At 34.3% G+C, this 20,622-nt stretch overlaps 3 protein-coding genes and 1 pseudogene across 3 annotated transcripts; all 4 read right to left on the minus strand.

Moving 5' to 3' along the window:
• Positions 1-2,829: 2,829 nt before the first annotated feature.
• LOC132630317 (uncharacterized) lies at positions 2,830-4,091 on the minus strand. Its single transcript, XM_060345906.1, has one exon. The coding sequence runs from the start codon at positions 3,892-3,894 to the stop codon at positions 3,397-3,399; it is 498 nt and encodes a 165-aa protein (XP_060201889.1). The 5' UTR covers positions 3,895-4,091; the 3' UTR covers positions 2,830-3,396.
• A 3,988-nt stretch (positions 4,092-8,079) lies between these two features.
• On the minus strand, positions 8,080-9,307 carry LOC132618590 (uncharacterized). Its single transcript, XM_060333900.1, has one exon. The coding sequence runs from the start codon at positions 9,119-9,121 to the stop codon at positions 8,582-8,584; it is 540 nt and encodes a 179-aa protein (XP_060189883.1). The 5' UTR covers positions 9,122-9,307; the 3' UTR covers positions 8,080-8,581.
• A 370-nt stretch (positions 9,308-9,677) lies between these two features.
• LOC132630324 (uncharacterized) lies at positions 9,678-11,352 on the minus strand (annotated as a pseudogene).
• Positions 11,353-16,967: 5,615 nt separating this feature from the next.
• Positions 16,968-17,749, minus strand: LOC132630331 (uncharacterized). Its single transcript, XM_060345916.1, has one exon. The coding sequence runs from the start codon at positions 17,639-17,641 to the stop codon at positions 17,105-17,107; it is 537 nt and encodes a 178-aa protein (XP_060201899.1). The 5' UTR covers positions 17,642-17,749; the 3' UTR covers positions 16,968-17,104.
• Positions 17,750-20,622: the final 2,873 nt, after the last annotated feature.

Here is a 20,622-nt window from a genome sequence, read left to right on the forward strand (position 1 = left end):
AGTTATGTGCTTATATTAGAAAACACTTCCTCTAGCTCTTAAAGGGTCAAGAAGAGGGACTCCTCTCGCGCCGTCGTCGTCGCTCGGCTTCGGATTTGGTCTGATTGATTGATAATCTTTTTGGACCAAATTTATTTAAATTCAATCTTCATTTTCTGAAATTATTTTTTATTTCCGCCGAATATTAATTAATAAATAATTAATTAAATTTTCGCGGAAAAAAATTTAAAGGAAAAAAAAAATTCCCAACGTTCTTATTTTTTCGGAAAAGGCATGGCCTTTCCGAACAGCCACCAAGCCTATTCTGAACAGGCATGTTCAAGGCTATATAAACTGAGGCAATGCCTCAATTTTCAACTACTGAAAAAAAAAATCTTGCATTACGCATTCTGCATTCTTTCTCCAAAAAAAAAAAAAAAAAACAATCGAGTCTTACTGTGTTTCGTTGCCACATTTGAGTTCGCCGAAGTCGTAGGCGTTTGAGGTACCGCCACTCCTACGACAGGTATATCCGTTATATCCTGGGAGGAAATAATCCGTAACCTCAGGTACAGTGAGGGGGTTAAATTCCTTAAGGACACACAGTGAATTCTGTGGTCTCGGATATTTGTTAATTTTATTCACACAGTTGCTGTTTTCATTTTCTACTTACTGGTTTTCTTTCCAGTTTCTAATTCTGCTTTACAACAGTTCTGAACACGGGAGGATAACATGCTTTTCGTTTAGAAGGTAGGAAAATGAAGGCAAAATAGAAGCAGTGCAACTTTTGACCTTTTATTAAACAGGAAAATAAAGAAAATAGCAAATATTGAGAGAAAAGATAAATTGCCTTCCCGATAAGTAAGGCTTGCCACATCACTGAGCCAAATATGAATAAACCTGCAACTTATGTACTGCAGTATGCAAAAAACACCCCAAATATGAATAAACCTGCAGCTTTTGGGCAAAATGAGTTCCAACAACCAATATTTTACAGTAAACGTAAAGGGTAGTTGTCAGTACGACTTTGTATATGTTAGGCTTGATAAACATACCAAGGCTAGAAAGAGTGGATATTTGAAATGGCTATAATTGCAGGCATCCTAATGTTCTGCCTAAAATCATTGAAATATGTAGTTTTGGAATAAAATAGGCGGTAACATAGCAAAAATTGAAAGAGAAGAGAAAAAAAGTCTCCCTTCCCTTCCATAACCAAATCCCTTTTCCCTTTCCTTGCAAATGTCAACAAACCAATATAGTTTGACCCAGGGTTGACCTGACTTTCCTCTTCGTAGTCACGATCCCTGGCCCGTGATTGCGATGAGCAATCTCTGTGTTCCGCGGTCGTGAATTAGGCACCATCACTAGAAAATCTACAATTTCAACTATCCTGAAGTGGTGTTGAAACATCCCCGAGCCCCTCAGGTCCCAACCCAAACATACCAACAAGTCCAAAAACATTACTATGAACCTATATAAAGTCTCAAATCATGCAACAACACGTAAATATTCAAAAGGCGAGGTTGGACTATTACAGTTTATGTTTGTACCTATTACCTTTCATCAACGTAAGTATTAGCTATTATATCTTTTCTTTTCCACTATATTTACATAAAAAATAAAACAAACAAAGCACACAAGAACAACACAACAAGATACATTTTATACATACATCATACATTGAAGAAACATATATGATTTCTACTGTTAGACAAAGCTACCAATTCTAACTTATTCTTTTACACCCTTAAGCTAATTTAACAGCTTGTCATAAATAATTAAGGATAAAGGAATATCACCAATAAACTTCCCAAATTCTAACTTTTGAATGAACCAATACCAAATCTCCCAAAAATCGATCTCTTTGCAGAAAATATGTTTAACTCAATCATCAATACCCTCTTCTTTATTCCTTCTAACAACTGCAAAATACCCAAGAACAGCACAAATAGCAGCAACAAGATTCCCTTCTCTAATCAAAACCTTAACAACAGATCCACTAATCTCACCAGTCAATTTCTTCCCTTCCATAACTAAATCCCTTCTTCCTTTTCCTGCAAATGTTAACAAAACCAATACAGTAATTCAAGTAACAAGCGTAGCTGGAACAACTAAAGCTGCTACAATTGATAAAATCCCAAATGCAAAACCTAATATTTTCTTTTCCACTAAATTTTATGAAAGTTGCCGAGATGAGAATGTTGAGATGGATGTGTGGGCACACCAGGAATGACAAGATTAGGAATGAGAATATTCGGGACAAGGTGGGAGTGGCCTCGGTGGAAGACAAGATGCGGGAAGTGAGACTGAGATGGTTTGGGCATGTGAAGAGGAGAGACACGAATGCCTCAGTGCGGAGGTGTGAGAGGTTGGCCATACATGGTTTCAAAAGAGGTAGGGATAGGCCGAAGAAATATTGGGGAGAGGTGATTAGACAGGACATGTCGCAGTTACAGCTTAGCGAGGACATGACCTTAGATAAGAGGGTTTGAAAAACCCACATTAGGGTAGAAGGCTAGTAGATAGTCTCATTATTCTTCCTTATTAGTAGGCGCATTATCGCAGTATAATTTCTTGTGCTCTGATTTCTGCCATTATCTGTTATTTTATGTACTTGGATTATTCTATTTTATCTGTGTTGCTTTCGTTATTTACATTTTCATATCGCTTTGAATTTCTTAGCCTTATCTGACCGCTTGTTATGCTTTTTATTAAGCCGAGGGTCTTTCGGAAACAGCCGTCCTACTTTGGTAGGAATAAGGTCTGCGTACACTCTGCCCTCCCAGACCTCACGTTGTGGGATTTTACTGGGTTGTTGTTGTATCCGTACATAACAAACAAAGCTCACCAGAACATCACAATAAAATACATTTTATATATCACATACATCATACATTGCAGAAACATTTATGATTTCTACTGTTAGACAAACTTACCAGTTCTAACTAATTATGCTTACATACACCCTTAAACTAATCTAACAGCTTATCATAATTAAGGAGATAAAGGAATTTCCCATTTGCTCAAAGACTGAAACTTTCCCATTTTCTGATTTTCGAATGAACCAATCCCATATCTCCCATAATCACGCCGCGCGGTCCTCAGATGTCTTGACAGGGAGATGTAAAGCAAAACAATCGACTTTCATGTGATTATTTTCAGTCAATCAAAGCCCCTCTCCGTACACTTGACTAAACTGTTAGTGTCGTACAGAAAAGTCAATATCGAGATCATAGCATACAAAGAGAGAATTGAATGATTTTTTTTCTTTCTTTTTACAAATCAGAGCGACAAAGAGTTAAATCTCACTGGATCATGACAGCAAGACCACTTTGCTACTTACAATACCAATCATCTGCAAAAATTCTACCTGCCGCTCGATGAATTGAATGAAAATCTTGCAAACAATTATTCAACTCAATAATCAATACCCTCCTCTTTATTCTTTCTAACAAGTGCAAAATACGCAAGAACAGCACAAATAGCAGCAACAAGATTCCCTTCTCTGATCAAAACTCTAACAACAAATCCACTAATCTCACCAGTCAATTTCTTCCCTTCCATAACCAAATCCGTTCTCCCTTTTCCTGCAAATGTTAACAAAACCAATATACTAATCCAAGTAACAAGTGTAGCTGGAACAACAACAATTAAAGCTGCTACAATAGACAAAACTCCAAAAGCAAGTCCTAATACCAGAGATGCATATAAAGCTGAGGAAGCTGAAGTGGAGTTTAATTTCATGGTTGATTCATAAAAAGAAAGAACTGATTTGAGGAAATTCCAAGAAAGTGATAGTAAAATTGTGTAGACTGTTATAAAGAGGAAGACCCATGTGCTTCTTTTGCTCATAAGTTTTAAGAGAAACATAGAGGAGGTTGATGATGATGGTGGTTCTTGTTTAGTTTCAGCCATGGATTCTTCTTGATTTTTTTGCTGTTTCAATTTACTGTGATTTCAATGGATTTGGATTTTGCTCTTTTTTGCAACTTTCCCTTTTCTCTTTGATTTGGATGCTGGTTTGTTGCTTGATGATGTGGTCTGTGGGATATTTTGGTGAACGTATACTTTAAGGACATTATAATGTGGAACTTGTTTACATTATTAATGTACTTTAACAGTGATAACACATGGTTAGTCATCAATTTAAGTGTATAATACAGAGTCATATGTAATTGTTTTATGAGCTTGACTAGTAAAAAGATATTCTAACCTTAATAAAGTAGATAACATGTTAATAATACGTTAATTACGCGCATACGGTATAAGAATTGTATTTTCCATACACATGAATAGATGTATCGTTTGGGTACGAGCTCAGCAAAATTCAATAATTTTAGCCTAAATCTTAATCTATCTTAAGAAATTCATGTAATATGTGTAAAATATATTTTTTTAGAATCCAATAATTCAATTCACAAACACATAACTATAATTTTGATTTATCTGTTGCTTTGTTGCTTGATGTGTTTTTGTGGGATATTTTAGGTGAATAGGGCTTTAAGAACATGATAATGTGGAACTTTGTTTACATTATTAATGTACTTTGACAGTGATATCACATGGTTAGCTTAGTCATCAATTTTAGTGTATAATAATGAAGACTCATATGTCATTAGCATATGAGTTTAATTTGTTAAAAGTATTCTAAATTGTCACATCACTTAAAAGATAATTATTCATAATAAATGGATATCTGACTTGAAAAATAAAATAGTACTATTAGATAACATGTTATAATAAGATAAATTACTACGCACCCTGTGTTTATATCAATTTAATAAATATAAGATATCGAATATATATTTTTTTATAAGCAAGGGTAGATGTACAGTTTGATGTCCGCATTCTACATAACTCAATAACTTTGACCTAAATCTTGGATTTCTCTTTCATCCTCTGTTGCTGTGTTGCTTGACGTGGTTTGTGGGATATTTTGGTGAACAGGGAGATGATATAGATTTATCTACTAATATGTCTTATTTTTCAAGTGTTTAGTGTCACTTAATTGTTTTTTTGTTGTGTATAAAAGTTGAACCCATAGTATAATATTAGTAGTCTTTTAGGTTACGAATACTAATAATATAATTTTTTTCACTATCATATGTCTAAAAATAATTACAAAAACTGTTCATGTCAAGTGAGATTTGTAGCTTGCAAGGTAAGATAATTAATTGGCTTGCTAAATAAGATAAATTACATGTAGAATTTTTTTTTTTACATCATCTGTGTATGTCTATCAAGTAACTAAATTATATAGTTAGCAATCATTTTCATTAAGTCACAAATTAATGCTTACTATAACATAAATTTATACTATGTAATTAACTCGTAGCTTCAATTTGAGTCAATATCGACGATTCAAAGTCAAAATCCTTTTGGAAAGAATTTGGTTAAAGTTTTCATACAAATTTTCCAAAATGAAATTTGGGTGGAGAATTACCGGCATGCTTTGAACCAAAAACTTTTTGACTCAATAGCACTCATACACCTTCAAATAAAATGTAATTATATAAACATGGTCTTCTTCAGCAAAAATTTTATTCCACATAACTTTTTCCCAAAGATTCTCCGAATGGACAAGGCACTCGGGGTGTTATATATATATATATATATATATATATATATATATATATATATATATATATATATATATATATATATATTATGACATAGGGGCAGAGAGGGAAATGGGGAGGGGATTATAACGTGGAATTCGAACCCTCATTAACAAGGTGAAAGTTCAAGTGGTCAACCAACTGAACTACTAAATCCCTACAAGTGTCATTGGGTCAGGTATGTCATGTTAATTCTTATATAATTGATTGAAAAAGTATAATTGGGAGGGTGCAGAGTACTTACTCTTGATAGAAGCGGATTCAAGATTGGATTCAAGATTTTAAGTCTATAGATTTTAGATCATAACCTTTTTTCACACACTGAATTTTAAATAGATTATTTATACTGCATATAAGTAAATTTCCTAATAGCAATATAAGATTTAAATCAAAACTATTGAGTTTTGTTGTACCCGTAACTCAAGTGTAGATCCGCCACTTCCTTTTGAGAGGGACAAAATGTAAGAGAAATGGTGGCATTTTCACACTTTTGGAAACATTTACTTCTTAGACTCGACCTGTGTCGTTCCTTTCTCTAGTTGTTGCCCTACTTTACACCCTGCCAGATTCCTTGCTGCACTCCATTTCACAAGCCAACTTTGAAGGCAGCATGCCAATATCATAGGGCCAAAAGCAAAAGATAAAAAACAAAGAAGAAACTATTCGTCCTCTCTGCATATAGATGTTCGAAAGCTGCCGTTTTTGCCGTCGAAACTGCCAACTTTGCTTCCTTTCTCGCAATATTATACGTTTCCCTATTCGTCCGCTTCTCCTCCTCATCTTTGTTGTCTACCAACCTCGCGTACGCCACTTTCTTTGCTTCCACCTTTCCCTGGACTTCTCCATTCCACCACCAGTTCCCACGTCGCCTACCACGGCGACCTCTCGAGACTCCCAAGACATCTCTAGTTGTTTCCCTAATGCAGCTCGCCGTCTTATCCCGCATACTGCTCGCGTCCCCCCTACTCTTCCAAGCCCCCATAGCCATCAACTTCTCCCCCATCTCCTGGGCACTCGACAAAGTCAGACTCCCCCACCTGATCCTTGGCAGGTCATCCGCGACCCTCTTCCTCTTCTTCCTCGTAATCCCCAAATCCATCACCAAAAGCTTATGTTGGGTCGTAAGGTTCTCACCCGGAATGACCTTACAGTCTAAAGACCTTTATCCTTTTTTCTAAGGAGCACAAAGTCTATCTGCGTCGCAGCCGTCGAACTACGAAAGGTTACTAAGTGTTGCTCCCTCTTCGGGAAACACGAGTTGGCTACTACCAATCCAAAGGCTTTAGCGAAATCCAGAAGTGAGACTCCTCCTCCATTCCTGACTCCGAGGCCGAAACCTCCATGCTCATCATCATAACCCCCCGAGGTTGAGTCGATGTGTCCATTGAAATCTCCCCCTATGAATAACTTCTCGGTGGGCGGTATACCTCCCACCACTTCATCCAAATCCTTTCAGAAGCGCCTCTTCTCCTCCTCATCCAAGCCCGCTTGTGGCGCGTAAGCACTAATAATGTTCAAGGTAAACCTTTTCACAACTAACTTAACCGCCATCATCCGGTCATTTACCCTCCTAACCTCTACGGCCTGGTCTCTTAGCTCACTATCTACTAAAATACCTACCCCATTCCTATACATTGACTTACCCGAGAACCATAACTTATACCCGTCCGCATCCTTAGCTTTAGATCCTACCCATTTGGTCTCCTGGATGCAAGCTATATTAATCTTCCTCTCCTTAAGAATCTTAACTAGATTTATAGACTTCCCCGTCAAAGTCCCAATGTTCCAGGACCCTACTCTCAACCTAGATGCTCCCTGACCCCACTTACCCCCTCTAACCCTAGCCCCCGTCCCCGACCGAGACTCCTCCTCAATAATCAATATCGTATTCTTTATTTCTTCTAACAAGTGCAAAATACCCAAGAACAGCACAAATAGCAGCCATCAGATTCCCTTGTCTAATCAAAACCCTAACAACAAATCTAGTAATCTGAGCCCTCAATTTCTTTCCTTCCATAACCAAATCCCTTCTCCCTTTCCTTGCAAATGTCAACAAACCAATATAGTTTGACCCAGGGTTGACCTGACTTTCTTCATCGCGATCGCTATCCCTGGCCCTACGATCACAATGAATAATCCCCCTATATTTCGCGATCACACGGTTGGTACTGCGCGATCGCAGAGGCACCAGTATCAGAAAATCTGCAATTTCAACTATCCTCAAGTAGTGTCGAAACACTCCCCATTCCCTCGGGTTCCAACCCAATCATACCAATAAATTCAAAAACACTATACGAAATGAAGTTTCACATCATGCAACACGACGTAAAAACTCAAAAGGAGGAGTTGAGGTGTTATAAGTTGTGTGCAAAATCTTTTATTTAATAAGTACAGGTTACCTTTTACCAACATAAATATCGAATAAAATATTTTCTTTTCCACTGTATTTTATTATAAATAATAAACAAAGTTCACTAGAACATCACAACAACAAAATACATTTTATACATACATCATACATGGCACAACCAGTTACGATATCTACTGTTAGACAAAACTACTACTATTTCTAACTTTGGCTTACACTCTTTATCTAATCTAACAGCTTCTCATAATAAGGAGATAAAGAAATTTCCAATTAGCTCAAACACTTAAGCTTTTCCAAATTCTGATTTCTGAATAAACCAATCCCATATCCCCAAAAATCACACGGTGCCTTCCTTGGATGTCTTGGAAGGGCGACGTAAAGCAAAACAATCGACTTTCATGTGATTATTTTCAGTCAATCAAAGCCCCTCTCTGTACGCTAGACTAAACTGTTAGTGTCGTACAGAAAAGTCAATATCGAGATCATAGCATACAAAGAGAGAATTGAATGATTTTTTTTTCTTTTCTTTTTTTATAAATCAGAGCGATAAAGGGCTGAATCTCACTGGATCATGACAACAAGACCACTTTGTTACTTACAATGTCCCGTCGCGTATTTAAATTGTCTGCAAAGGAAATCTTGCCAACAATTGTTCAACTAAGTAATCAATACCCTCTTCTTTATTCTTTCTAACAAGTGCAAAATACCCAAGAAAAGCACAAATAGCAGCAACAAGATTCCCTTCTCTGATCAAAACTCTAACAACAAATCCACTAATCTCACCAGTCAATTTCTTCCCTTCCATAACCAAATCCATTCTTTCTTTTCCTGCAAATGTTAACAAAACCAATATACTAATCCAAGTAACAAGTGTAGCTGGAACAACAACAATTAAAGCTGCTACAATAGACAAAACTCCAAAAGCAAGTCCTAATATCAGAGATGCATATAAAGCTGAGGAAGCTGAAGTGGAGTTTAATTTCATGGTTGATTCATAAAAAGAAAGAACTGATTTGAGGAAATTCCAAGAAAGTGATAGTAAAATTGTGTAGACTGTTATAAAGAGGAAGACCCATGTTCTTCTTTTGCTCATAAGTTTTAAGAGAAACATAGAGGAGGTTGATGATGATGGTGGTTCTTGTTTAGTTTCAGCCATGGATTCTTGATTTTTTGCTGTTTCAATTTACTGTGATTTCAATGGATTTGGATTTTGCTCTTTCTATTTTACTCTTTTTTGCCAACTTTCCCTTTTCTCTTTGATTTCTACGTTGCTTGATGATGTGGTTTGAATGGGATATTTTTGGTGAATATGACTTTATTAATGTACTTTGACAATGGTAACACTGACACATGGTCAGTCACCATTTTTTAGTAGGTCGTCAAATTAAGTGTATACACCCTCCGTACCAGCGTCATTTTAATCGGAAAACACGTATATTAAAAAATTAATAATACAATATGAAATTTATTAAATTATTTTTATATAATAAAAATAAATTACTTTTACCTTTTCATTAAAATATACATAAAAAATAAATCTTTTAACATTGAAAATCCAACAATATTAAATTGTTATGTGATTTTTTCAATAATCATTTAGATATTATTTTATTATTTAAACATAAAATTGGAAAACACTAATCAATTTATGTTTTATTTTCCTAAAGTGACACTTATTATGGGACAGAGAAAATAGTAATGAAGAGTCCGATGTAATTACTTAATGAGTTTAACTTGAAAGTACTACTCTTTCTTTCTCTAATTTTACTTATCATGTATTGACTTGACGCGTTTATTAAGAAATTAAAAATTGAATGACAATTTTACATACATCATACATGGCACAACCATTTATGATATCTACTGTTAGACAAAACTACTACTATTTCTAACTAAGGCTTACACTCTTGATCTAATCTAACAACTTCTCATGATAAGGAGATAAAGAAATTTCCAATTAGCTCAAACACTTAAGCTTTTCCGAATTCTGATTTCTGAATAAACCAGTCCCATATCCCCAAAAATCACACGGTGCCTTCCTTGGATGTCTCGAAAGGGCGACGTAAAGCAAAACAATCGACTTTCATGTGCTTATTTTCAGTCAATCAAAGCCCCTCTCCGTACGCTAGACTAAACTGTTAGTGTCGTACAGAAAAGTCAATATCGAGATCATAGCATACAAAGAGAGAATTGAATGATTTTTTTTTCTTTCTTTTTATAAATCAGAGCGACAAAGAGTTGAATCTTAGTGGATCATGACAGCAAGATCACTCTGCTACTTACAATACCAATCGTCTACAAAGAATTCTACCTGCTGCTCGATGAATTGAATGAAAATCTTGCAAACAATTATTCAACTCAATAATCAATACCCTCTTCTTTGTTCTTTCTAACAAGTGCAAAATACCCAAGAACAGCACAAATAGCAGCAACAAGATTCCCTTCTCTGATCAAAACTCTAACAACAAATCCACTAATCTCACCAGTCAATTTCTTCCCTTCCATAACCAAATCCGTTCTCCCTTTCCTGCAAATGTTAACAAAACCAATATACTAATCCAAGTAACAAGTGTAGCTGGAACAACAACAATTAAAGCTGCTACAATAGACAAAACTCCAAAAGCAAGTCCTAATACCAGAGATGCATATAAAGCTGAGGAAGCTGAAGTGGAGTTTAATTTCATGGTTGATTCATAAAAAGAAAGAACTGATTTGAGGAAATTCCAAGAAAGTGATAGTAAAATTGTGTAGACTGTTATAAAGAGGAAGACCCATGTTCTTCTTTTGCTCATAAGTTTTAAGAGAAACATAGAGGAGGTTGATGATGGTGGTGGTTCTTGTTTAGTTTCAGCCATGGATTCTTCTTGATTTTTTTGCTGTTTCAATTTACTGTGATTTCAATGGATTTGGATTTTGCTCTTTCTATTTTACTCCTCTTTTTTGCCAACTTTCCCTTTTCTCTTTGATTTATATGTTGCTTGGTGATGTGGTTTGTGTGGGATATTTTTGGTGAACATGACTTTATTAATGTACTTTTGATAGTGGTAACAAAAATACTTTTGATAGAAATTGAAGAGTCAATTTTAGTGTATAGTAATTAACTCGTAGCTTCAATTTGAGTCAAGATCGACGGATTCAAAGTCAAACTGGTTTTGGAGAAATTGAAAAGAATTTAGTTAAAGCTTTCTCACAGATTTTTCAAAAAGAAATTTGAGTGGAGAAGTACCGGCATGTTTTGAACCAAAAACTTTTTGACTCTATAATACTTATACGCCTTCAAAAAAAAAATTTGTAATTATATAAACATGTCTTCTTCAGCACAAACTCTTTTATATTCCACATAACTTTTTCCCAAAGATTCTCCAAATGTTATTGGGTAAGGTTTTTCTAACTAATTCCTATGTAATTAAGTGATCGATTGATGTATAATAAGAACACAAGTATTAATTAGCTATAGTTAAATGATAAAAACTTATAAAAAAGACATTACATACATGCCATCCGATACGCGTTAATTTTTTATGTTTGTTTATGGATGGAAAAGTATAGTGGGGAAGGTGCAGAGTACTCACTTTTTTTATACAAGCGGAGTCAAGATTTTAAGTTTAGAGGTTTTAAATTATAACCTTTTTTGCTTACTGAGGTCTAAATAGATCATTGATACGCACATAAGTAAATTTCTTAATATCAATATAAGATCCGGATCAAAACTATTGAATTTGTTGTACCCGTAAGTACCAGGGACGGAGCCAAGCATAGTATCCGAACCAGGGGAGGATTTAAAGGGGCTGAGGGTGTTCACCCTAAACCCGAATATACTCGTCAAAAAATTTCAGTGTATATGTAGGGTAAATTTTCTGTGTGTATGTGTATATATTAACTTTTGAACACCTTGAATAAAAGCAAAAGACTTCTTCTTTTTTTTCAAACCCCCTAAATGAAAATCCTGGATCCGCCAATGAACCGAACCCCCTTGAGCAAAAAATTACACTATTTATACATGGTTAAAATAATTTTTATGTATATTTAGTATATGTTGAATCTCCTTTGACTTCTTCGTGTGTTCACTTCTCCAAATTTTGAATCTCTTAGTTGAAAATCCTGATTCTGTCACCCCGTAACTTAAGCGTACATCCGCCGCTTACTTTTGAGAGGGTCAAAAAGTAAGAGAGAAATGGTGGCATTTTCACTCTTTTGGAAACATTTACTTCTTAGACTCGATCTGTGTCGTTCCTCTCTAGTTGTTGCCTTACTTTACAAGCTGCCAGATTCCTTGCTGCACTCCATTTCACTTTGCCAACTTTGAAGGCAACATGCCCAACATCATAGGGCCGAAAGCAAAAGGTAGAAAAAACAAAAGAAGAGTATGCATTAAGTTGAAGACTTTTAATCTCTCTTCACATTGTCTTTGTGGTCTATGAGTTGCCTCTAGCTTGTGAAGTTCAAAAACAAAAAGCTACTCCCTCCGTCAAAATTTAAACATATTACTTTCCTTTTAGCTTAGTTTAAAAAAAGCATCTTTATATATATTTGGTAACCTTGTAAGTTCAACATTCCATGGGGCTTGTTAGAACCACAAGATTCAAAGAGCATCTTTGTACATTACACCTTTAATTTAAGATTATAAAATTCAAAAGTCTTCTTTTATTTTCTTAAATTTGATATCTAATCAAACTAAAATGCTTAAATAGAAACGGAGGGAGAAATTAAGACAGACTTGCCCAACCCCTGTTTTCACATGGAGCTAGCAAAGAAAGGTATCAAGCTGCCCCTGATAAAGGAGAAGTTGAGTGAAATTCTTCTTCTTTATCTACAATCAACAAGAAGTTTGATTTAGAGTAATAGTTTAATAAAATATCCTCTTGATTTCTCGTAAGTTGCTTGTGCTAATATTCTTATGAAAGTTTCTCCCTCCGTCCCAATTTATATGACACTCTTTACTTTTTAGTCCGTCCCAAAATTATAGCCAAGGCCATGCCTATTTCATCTCAAATAGCAGCTGGAGAACAGTAAGTTTGTTAACCACCAGAGTAAATGAAACAATCGCTATCACAGTTAGATTCTGAAAACAAATTCATGTTTGCCAAATGTGGAAGTCACTAATAAATTGCAACCTTTTCTAATTTAACAATGTTCACTAGTCACTTACCAGGGATTCCTTACCAGTGAGCTAGTTGATTTATATTTGAAATCAAAACATCCAATTTAACATTGTTTTTCTATCCAAACACCAGTTGGTTTTAACTTACTGAGCGAATTACGGTATCAAAGGTAATCATTCATATTTGCATCCAAGTTGTAAAATTTAGTATTTGCTGATAAGTGAACTGTTAACCCCTTCTTTGGACAAACAAAACAGGAAGCACCATGAATCATACTTCAAATTTGTGTTGACAAAACCATACTATAATCTAACCTCAATTCGGTGTATCTCATATAAGTCCTTGATAAATCTCAAACATTTATCGAAGAAAAATGAGGGCCAAACTATGGAACTTGCAAAACTTTTAATAATAAAATCAGCACTGAACAGAAGTACTTGACCATTATGTTGTGTTTTGACAGATTTGTTGTGTAGTTCTAGTTAAGTTAAAACTAAAACTACTCTTAATAAGAAACAACAGATCAAAAACTGATAATTTCAGCTTCCAAGTTGACTCTAGCTAATTGACCTCTATACATCAAATATTTTGGTTGTGTCCTGTAGTTGCAAGTGCATTAATTGCAGTTTAACACCAACTTTACTTCACTTCTGCACAAGAGCAAGTATTAACACATCATATTTGAGCATATCATATTTGAGGAATACATCAGTCAGCAAAGACAAAGATTGCAGGATGAATTGTATTTACAAATAATATAATATATAATTCTGCACAATTGAGCAGGCACCAAACACAGTAAAAGGTAAAGCAAAACACAAAAAAAATGCGTTGTTTCTTGTAATAATTTAACTTTCATTCATTTTCTCAAGATTTGCATACTATGGCAAAATCAAATATCGATTTCAAAGTTAACACACTAATCCTGTACTCTTAGTATTTCACTCATTGACACAAATAATCTATCACACCCTTAATAATTGATTATTTGTGTTAACCTTATTCACAACCTCTCTATCTCCCACTCCATGAAGCAACTCTATCAAAGTCATCATCCAATTTCCTAACCAGACCTCTTTTCTCCACTCTCCCTTCAACCTCTTCATTTTCATCATCAGATTCGTCAACCAATCGCGTTTTCCGCCTATTTTCATACCGATTAATTCGTCAACCAATCAAACAAGGAGGGTCAAATTAAGGAACCCTCAAATTATGAAGCTTACTGATGAGCAAAAGTTCTATTTGCATGTGGATCAGTTGCAGATTCAAAACTAAATGTACTTTTTGACTTATAACTAAAGAGCAAAAAATCATATATACTGAGGACCAAGATTACAGGTAGGGATGAACCACAATATATCAATAACATAAAGCAAAGAAGAAGAAAAAATGGATTGTTTCTTATAATAATAAAACTTTCATTCATTTTCCATCTTACATTTTAAAGGTAAACACATTAATCCTGTACTATGGAGATTTCATTCATTGACACATATTATCAAACACTTCAAGATTTCATTCAACGAACACCTTCAAGGCGACCCGCGTTTCAACAATCTAAGCAAAGTCCACCAATCCACTCTTCTTCTCACTACTCGTCACCATTCTCCTACCCTAAAGCCAATTGTCAAACGTTTCACGGGTAATTGTCTACAATTGCATCTAACTACATTTCTTGGAAACGTCAGAGCTGATAAGCCAATTGTCAAACTTTTCTTTGGACAATCAAGCCATGAAACACCATGGTTCATGAATCATGTTTGAAATTTATGTTGACAAATCCATATTCTAATCTGACCCCAAATCAGGAAATCTAATATCCATGATACATAGCAAGCACTGATCAAATAGAGGTCAGATTAACGAACCCTCAAATAATGAATGAAGTTTACTGATGAACAGAAGTTCTTGTCTATTTTCATATGGATCAATTGCAGTTTAAAAACTAAATTAACTTTCTGACTTTTACTATAGAGCAAAAAATATATACCTAAAAAGATAGCAGGAGGATGAACCACAACCATTTACCAATACTATATGATTGATTTGCACAAAAGACCAGGCACCAAAAACATTTAAACATAAGCTAAAAATAAACTAGACTATTTCTTGTAATAATAAAACTTTTAATTCATTTTATCAAGATTACTTACTACAGTAATCCAACTTATGTTTCAAGATCAACACACTATCCTGTACTCTTAAAATTTCATGCATGGACACAAATGATCAAACACATTCAAGGTGACCCACATTTGGACAATCTAGGAGAAACTCTAATTTCCGACCCTTAGTTTTCAACTTATTCACCTCCTCAACAACAGCCTCTCTACTTCTCCCCATTGGGGTACTCTCCGAAGCAACTCTATCGGATCCATCATCCAATTTCCAAGATTTGTTTGTTATGTTAAAATTAAAACTCTCTTAACAACATATTAAAACTGATAATTTCAGCTTCCAAGTCCATTGTTATAATTGACCTCCATACATCTTAACCTTCTAGATGTGTCTTGTTTTTGCAAACGCATTAATTGCAGTTTAACATCAACTTTACATCACTTTTGCATTAACAGCAAGTATTAACGTATCACAGTTAAGGAAAACATCAGTCAACAAAGACAAAGATTGCAGGATAAACCGTAATTTACCAACAATCTAATATAAGATTGATTCTGCACAAAAGACATTCAAAGATAAAGCAAACTGAAAAACTGGATTGTTTCTTGTAATAATAAAACTTTTAACTCCTTTTACCAAGATTACTACAGTAATACAACTTACATTGAAAGTCTAAAGACACTAATCCTGTACTCTAAACATTTCATTCATTCCATTCATTGAGACAAATAATTAAACACCTTGAAGGCGACCCACGTTTCTTCAATCTAGGCGCATTCGAGCAAAACTGGTACTTTCAGCTTTTAAGTTAATTGTATATAATCAACTCCATACATTTTAACAACTTCTTAGATGTGCTAATTGCAGTTCTACACTAACTTTCATTCACATCTGCACAAAAGCAAGCATTACCATTTCAGTTGGGGCAAACATAACAATCTACAAGAACCAAGATTGCAGAATGAACCACAAGTTACCAATAACATAAGTATAACAAGTCAGCACCAAAGATATTCAAAAAAAAAAATGGATTGTTTCTTATAATAATAAAACTTTCATTGATTTTCCAACTTACATTTCAAAGTCTTAACACACTAATCCTAAACCATGAAGATTTCATTCATTGACACAAAAAATCAAACACTTTCAAGGCAACCCACTAATCCTGTACCCTTTGACATTTCATTCTTTGAAACAATTTATCAAACACCTTCAAGGCGACCCACGTTTCAACAATCTAGGAGAAGTTCTTGCCACACTCTTCTTTCACCACTCTTCACCAATATCCTACCCTTAGTTTTCACCTTATTTACCACTACAACCACACAATCTCTATTTCTCCCACTCCCTTGTTCTCCTCATTGGAGCACTCTCCACAGCAACTCTATCAAAATCATCATCCAATTTTCTTCAGCTTTTTGTCTATTTTCAGCTGGATTCATGGGTGAAGCCACCTTAGGCGAAGAGTGGTCAAGTGCACACCCTTCGCCGGAAAATTACACGATATACATAGATTAAATATTAGCTATTATGAGTATATATTTAATGTTACACATTCTTAATATAAGTAAGAAAAAAAATTGCACATCGTTCACCAAATTCCTGACTCCGCCACTGCCTGTATTAATTGCAATTTTTAAACTATTTTTACTTTTTGACTTTTACTATAAGAGCAACAAATATCTACTGAAGCTCAAGATTGCAAAATGAACCAAAACTCACCAATAACAACATAATATATGATATGAATGAAAACCAAGCACCAAAGACAACAAACATAGATTAATTCTTGTAATAATAAAACTTTCATTCATTTCTATCAAGATTACAACAGTAATCCCACCTTACATTTCAAAATCAACACACTAATCCTGTACTATAAAAAGATTCCATTCATTGAAACAAATAATCAAACACCTTCAAGGCGACCCACGTTTAGACATTCTAGGAGAAACTCTTGTTGCAGTTGGTGTCACATATCCACTACTCTTCAAACCCTTTACTAATTTCCTACCCTTACCCTTACTTTTCACCTTATTTACCTCCTCACCCTTAGTCGTAGCAACTCTATCAAAATCATCATCCAATTTCCTCACCAAACCCCTTTTCTCAACTCTCCCTACAACCTCCACGTCATCAACCAATCTCATTTTCCTCTTCAAATTCACCTTCTCAGGTGGAGGAGAAGGCGAAAAACCCTTTTTCTTGGCAGCTTTTTTTTCAATTTTTTCGCGTTCAGATCTGAGTTTGTTTATATTGCCTTCAATACGGCCTTGTAAACGGAGGCGTTTGAAGCTTAGACCACCCATAGACCAGTGAGCTTCTTCAGCCCATGATAGAAACGGGTCTAAAACGGATACGGGTGGGTCGACCCGTTCGTGATCCGGGTTGGTGTAAAATCGTGGTCTTGGTAGACTGCTACCATAGAATTTTCCAGGACCTAATGCTACTACCATAGTAATTTTATTTTTTACTGAATGAAAAATTATGTGTTTGTGAATGTGTTTTGAGTGGTTGATTTTAGGGATGTATAAATAGTGTGTGAAAATATTGTAATGGCGGCAAAATAGTAAGGCGGGAAGATTGGCGCCCAGAAAAATGCCGCGCTGTTTGTGAGTTTTAGTGATAGTTGTGAAAATGTTACCGCCAATTTGACCCGGGTTTGTTTTTTTTTTTTTTTTTTCATTAGGAGGTAAACGAGTTTACTTTTGGTAGAGCATTTGCACGAATTGTCCCTGTTAGCCAAGTGTGCTAAATTTACTTCATTTTTTGTTGTTTTGGAAACAACTACATTTGTGTATAAAAAAGATAATTGAAGCCGGAATTTAACAAAATATGCTAACGAAGACATAATTTAAAGAGTAACATCAAAAAGGATCAAAAAGGCTATGTATGCAAATAATCCATTAAATGTAGGCTTAGGAAAAAATATATACTATTATTTTAGGGAAAATAACCTAATAATACTACTTAACACTCTATATTACAAAACATAAGGATACTTTTCCTTATTTACAAAATATACCAATAAAATTACAAAATATATCAAATCTGAAAAAGTTAAAAGCGCACCTTCCCTTCCCTTTTTTCCCATTCTCCAGTTCATTCGGAACAACACCGCCCCACCCTTCCCCTCCCTTCTCCCCGTTCTACTCAAATCTCTGCTTCAGATCTGTTGTGTTGATGGTGTTCATGGTTGTTTTCGGGTGTCGCCTGCCCTTTTAGGGTTTTGAATAAGCTGGTTTATGAGATGGCTTATAATAATGGCAGATTGTTAGAAGCTTATTGTTGGTCTTTGCCTTTACTACGTCCACAACTATTTCTCTTGTACTGATTATAATATCACTCACGGTGGTTACGGAATGGAGATGCCTCCGAAGTCTCCATTAACAACTCTGCAAGAAAAAAAGTTTGTAGTAATTTCATCTGAATTTCGAAGCGAGAATCAAAATTGTATTAATTGTTCGAATATTGTATGAAGGTTGTATACAATGTTGATCTAGTTGTATTAAATTTTCAAAAATTTAACATGAGCTTTATAAAAATTCTATACAGTTATATACATATTTCATATCATTTTTATACAGTTTTTATACATAAAAAATGTGAGAATTCTAAGCATTGAGTGAGATATACAGTTTTCATACATAAAATTTTGAGCGAAAGTTTTAAGCCTTGAGCAAGATATACATATTTCATACACAAAATTTTTAGCGAAATATTTAAGCATTAAGCGAGATATACACATTTCATATAGTTTTCATACACAAAATTTTGAGCGAAAATTTTGTATATGTTTTGTAAGAAATTTATCGTTATGTTTTATAAACTAAAAAGTATTGTCATATTTTGTAAATATACCCTATTCGTATGTATATATACATCATTCTCCCATCATTTTAACCTGGGTTGGACTGTGCATGTATTTATCGGGATATCAAGTGTAGCACAATTTAAGTTTGATGATAGAAAAGTTGAATCATTTTGGGCTTCATATTTAACCCAAATTAATCCACAAAAGACTTCAAAACATAGAAAAATATAAGTATTTTATGATTGATTTGTTAGGTATGGTCATGATAAAGGGAAAAAACAAGTACAAAATAGTAGTATTAGTTTTGTTTTGGTAAATCAATAAGAATGTACAAACAAATTAAAAAAGGTCTTGAGTTGGGCAGATAGGGTAAAAAAAAAGTAATCTGATGTACTAAGCTCCAGCTATGTTTGTAGTCCGGGGAAGAGCAGGATCACAAGGATTTATTGTACGCAACTTTACTTGCATTTTTGCAAGAGGCTATTTTCACAGCTCGAATTTGTGACCTCCTGATTACATGGCAGTAACTTTACCAGTTTGACAGATTGGGTATCATCTATTATTTAACCTAAATTGAAATTATCATCTTGACTCAAGTTAATTTTAAGTAAATTAAATTATTTCTTGATTTTTTTTTATTATTATTTTTTGCTTTCTTGCAACAGTTTAATAGTCAAGAGGTCACAATTTGAAACAGTGCAATAAGTTTGATTATAAAAGGTTCCAGGCCTGTTAACCCGATTGGAACCTTCTTCTTCAATCTACAACTCTGTGAAAAACACAAATAGTCGCAAAACATTAAAAATCAAGTATAATATACAATTGAATGATGAAATTGATGCATCATAGTGATAATTTTATATAATCATTTTGGTTAAAAGATTGAACAGCGGAACGTTAGTACGTATATAATTAGTCAAAAGATTGTTTGTATTAGTAATTGGATTTTTGGTTTATTATATTAAAATTTGGACATATGCAGCGAATAATATACGGTATGTTTACATAATGGCTTTATGTTAAGCTGAATAAATTTTGTTTTCAATGTTATCTTGGGCTATATTAATCTTTTTTCGCTTAAATATTTAATCATTTTATCCAATCTAGTACGTATTGGTTTTACAATCATATGATTGAAGTAATTAGCATAACAAATAACTAGAAATTACAGTAAATATAACTTAAAAGATAGAATAATATCCCATGGTTGAATTATATATTAATGTAAAAGTTCTCCAAATAGTGATTGTATACAACTTAAATCCAATAAATATTGCAACCAAACATCCACCATTAATGTGGAACTTATCACCAGGGGCGGAGCCAGCTTATAGTCACGAGTTCACGTGAACTCAATAACTTTTGTCCAAAACCCTATATATGCATTAAAAATTCACTAAATATCTATAATTATTTGACTGTAAACCCAATTATTATTGTATATTAAGTAGAGGTAGAGCCGAAATTTGAGGTTTATGAGTTCTAAGTTTCCACTAAACCCATAGCTCATTTTAGTTACCGGGTTCGCAATTATACATATTTTTTATATCTAATAAATTTCCTAATCCAAATACAAGGTATAAGAAAAATTTACCTTTGCCCGTGATATTAACTTGAGGTTCT

Source organism: Lycium barbarum, chromosome 1 (assembly GCF_019175385.1).
Source record: "Lycium barbarum isolate Lr01 chromosome 1, ASM1917538v2, whole genome shotgun sequence".
NCBI classification, from domain to species: Eukaryota; Viridiplantae; Streptophyta; class Magnoliopsida; order Solanales; family Solanaceae; genus Lycium; species Lycium barbarum.